The sequence below is a fragment of the Salvia splendens genome, chromosome 4 (assembly GCF_004379255.2).
Source record: "Salvia splendens isolate huo1 chromosome 4, SspV2, whole genome shotgun sequence".
Classification (NCBI taxonomy): domain Eukaryota; kingdom Viridiplantae; phylum Streptophyta; class Magnoliopsida; order Lamiales; family Lamiaceae; genus Salvia; species Salvia splendens.
In genome coordinates this window covers 21,152,120-21,154,145 of record NC_056035.1, presented here as the reverse complement: position 1 = coordinate 21,154,145, position 2,026 = coordinate 21,152,120, and the positions used below count along the sequence as shown (strand labels likewise).

General features: G+C 32.6%; 1 protein-coding gene across 1 annotated transcript; it reads right to left on the bottom strand.

Annotated features, from left to right (window-relative positions):
- Positions 1-389: 389 nt before the first annotated feature.
- LOC121800487 (cyclin-D2-2-like) lies at positions 390-1,706 on the bottom strand. Its single transcript, XM_042200054.1, has 6 exons — positions 1,487-1,706; positions 1,308-1,397; positions 1,137-1,235; positions 873-1,053; positions 658-785; positions 390-579 (listed from the first exon to the last, which is right to left on the bottom strand). The coding sequence occupies exons 1-6, from the start codon at positions 1,691-1,693 to the stop codon at positions 409-411; spliced, it is 876 nt and encodes a 291-aa protein (XP_042055988.1). The 5' UTR covers positions 1,694-1,706; the 3' UTR covers positions 390-408.
- Between the last annotated feature and the right edge of the window lie 320 nt (positions 1,707-2,026).

The following is a 2,026-nucleotide window of genomic DNA, read 5'->3' as shown; positions in this document are numbered from 1 at the left end:
GTTTTACTTTGATCATCTCCCCCTATTTTTATATAATATTTAATTTTTTAATTAAGCATGAGTGTAATAAATTATTGGATTATGATGTTTATTAATAAAAATAGTAAAATGAGATACTTTAATGGTCAATATCTAAAAAGAGATAAAAATGGGAGCATAAATAGAATAGGAAATTTATAATACAACATCCACTTCATCCAGAATTCACTAATTAATAGCAGCGATAAAGAAATGGTTATTTTGTAATGTATATTCAATTATGTGATTATGCATCACAAATTGCAACAAGATTAATAAAATCAGTAGTTAGATTTTCCCCAAAGCTTAGCTCATAGGAAATGCCTGATAAGGATTATTCCCACACCACAAGAGTCAAGAGTAATGTGCAAATCAACATGCTTCATTAAATTATCCCATCATCTCTTCTTTTTCGTCTCTCTTCCTCTTTCTACTCGATCCCAAACTCGCGATAGAGAAAACAGCATCGGAGTTCACTTTCAATACGGTTACCGGACTTGAAGGGCAAATCGTTTCATCTCTTAGTTTCCTCATTAGCCTCTCACAATGGATCAAATCATCCTACACAAACACAACCATGCATTAATTAATTTTTCAAAAATTGTGACAAAATGAAGTACGTATAGTATTTAATTTCACCTTTCGATCTTGAGAGACGAGGTTGTCAATATGTGCAAATGATGAACCAAGCTCACTTGATTCTTGAAGTAGAGTTTTAATGGCTGAAATTGCCACAACACATTGATGGAACCCCAAAAATTTGGGATCTGAAAATAGTGTACTTTTTGAGTTCTAGATCAAAATAATAAAATGAAATTGATTTAATTAATTAGGAGTGGTGGTATATATGGTACCTAAAAGAAGGTGGAGAAGTAATTGAGTGGATTGTTGGAGGAGGGTTTTGTTGAAGGTTTGTGTGAGGAGATAAGTATAAGAAACTGGAGTTACAGCATCCAGCCTCCACTCCAACCTCTTCAAAACCGCAATCTCCATCCGTTGAATAAGCCTTGGAGAAAACCATATCTCCATATCTTCCTGTTTGTTCATTTTTCATTCAAATTTTCATTTTTAATTGTAGTATAAGATTGTGATCTGATGAGTTAGGATTAATTTGTCACCTGAAATTCATGCAGAAGATAAGCAGTCGTTTCGTTGAACTTGGTGGCGATGGATAAGCACGCGATCGAGAGAAGCTCAAACATCCACCCCTTCCAGCCCTGAACATTTATAAATTAATATGGATATATCATATATAAATGCATTAGTTTAAAAGATTATTAATTTCTTACTTGACACTGGTTATATAGTGAAATGAAGCGATCCACGTAATTCACAGCGCAGAATATGGTTTCATCGCAAAGATCCATTCTTCTCTGAGACTAGACGAAATAGAAAAGGATTTCGAAATCAGATTGAATATATAATTAGAGGCATGGAGTAACAAGATATGAAAAAAAAAATACTCCACCTTAATTATCCAGGTAACAGCTTTAAACCTAGCATAACCAATGAAACCATTTATCTGCAAAAGCTTAGTGTATGCTGAGTGAGGCAAATAGGCGGTCTCCTTAGCTACAAAACCAGCAAAAGCTTCCTCACAATCTTCAAATGAAATGCCATTTCTAATATCACAATCATTCTCTTCAAAAACTTCATTGCACAACAAACTATCCATATCTTAATATATACAAATTAAATTAAGTCAAAAGAAGAAAACTACTAGTGTAGTTGGAAATGATTGTGCGTGTTTGGTTTTATACTTGTTCAAAACATGCATGCAAGGTTTTTTTTTATTGGAGAAGTAAGTGAATACATGTGTGTATAAATAATAATAATAATAATAATAATAATAATAATAATAATAATAATAATAATAATAATAATAATAATATATGGTTGGTTGAGAGAGTATGGGGTGAAGGAAGGGTTATAAAAAAGGGGGAACGAATCTCATGAAATGGGTAAATGCTGACAAATAAAATTGTACTCCCTCCGTCCCGCACTACTT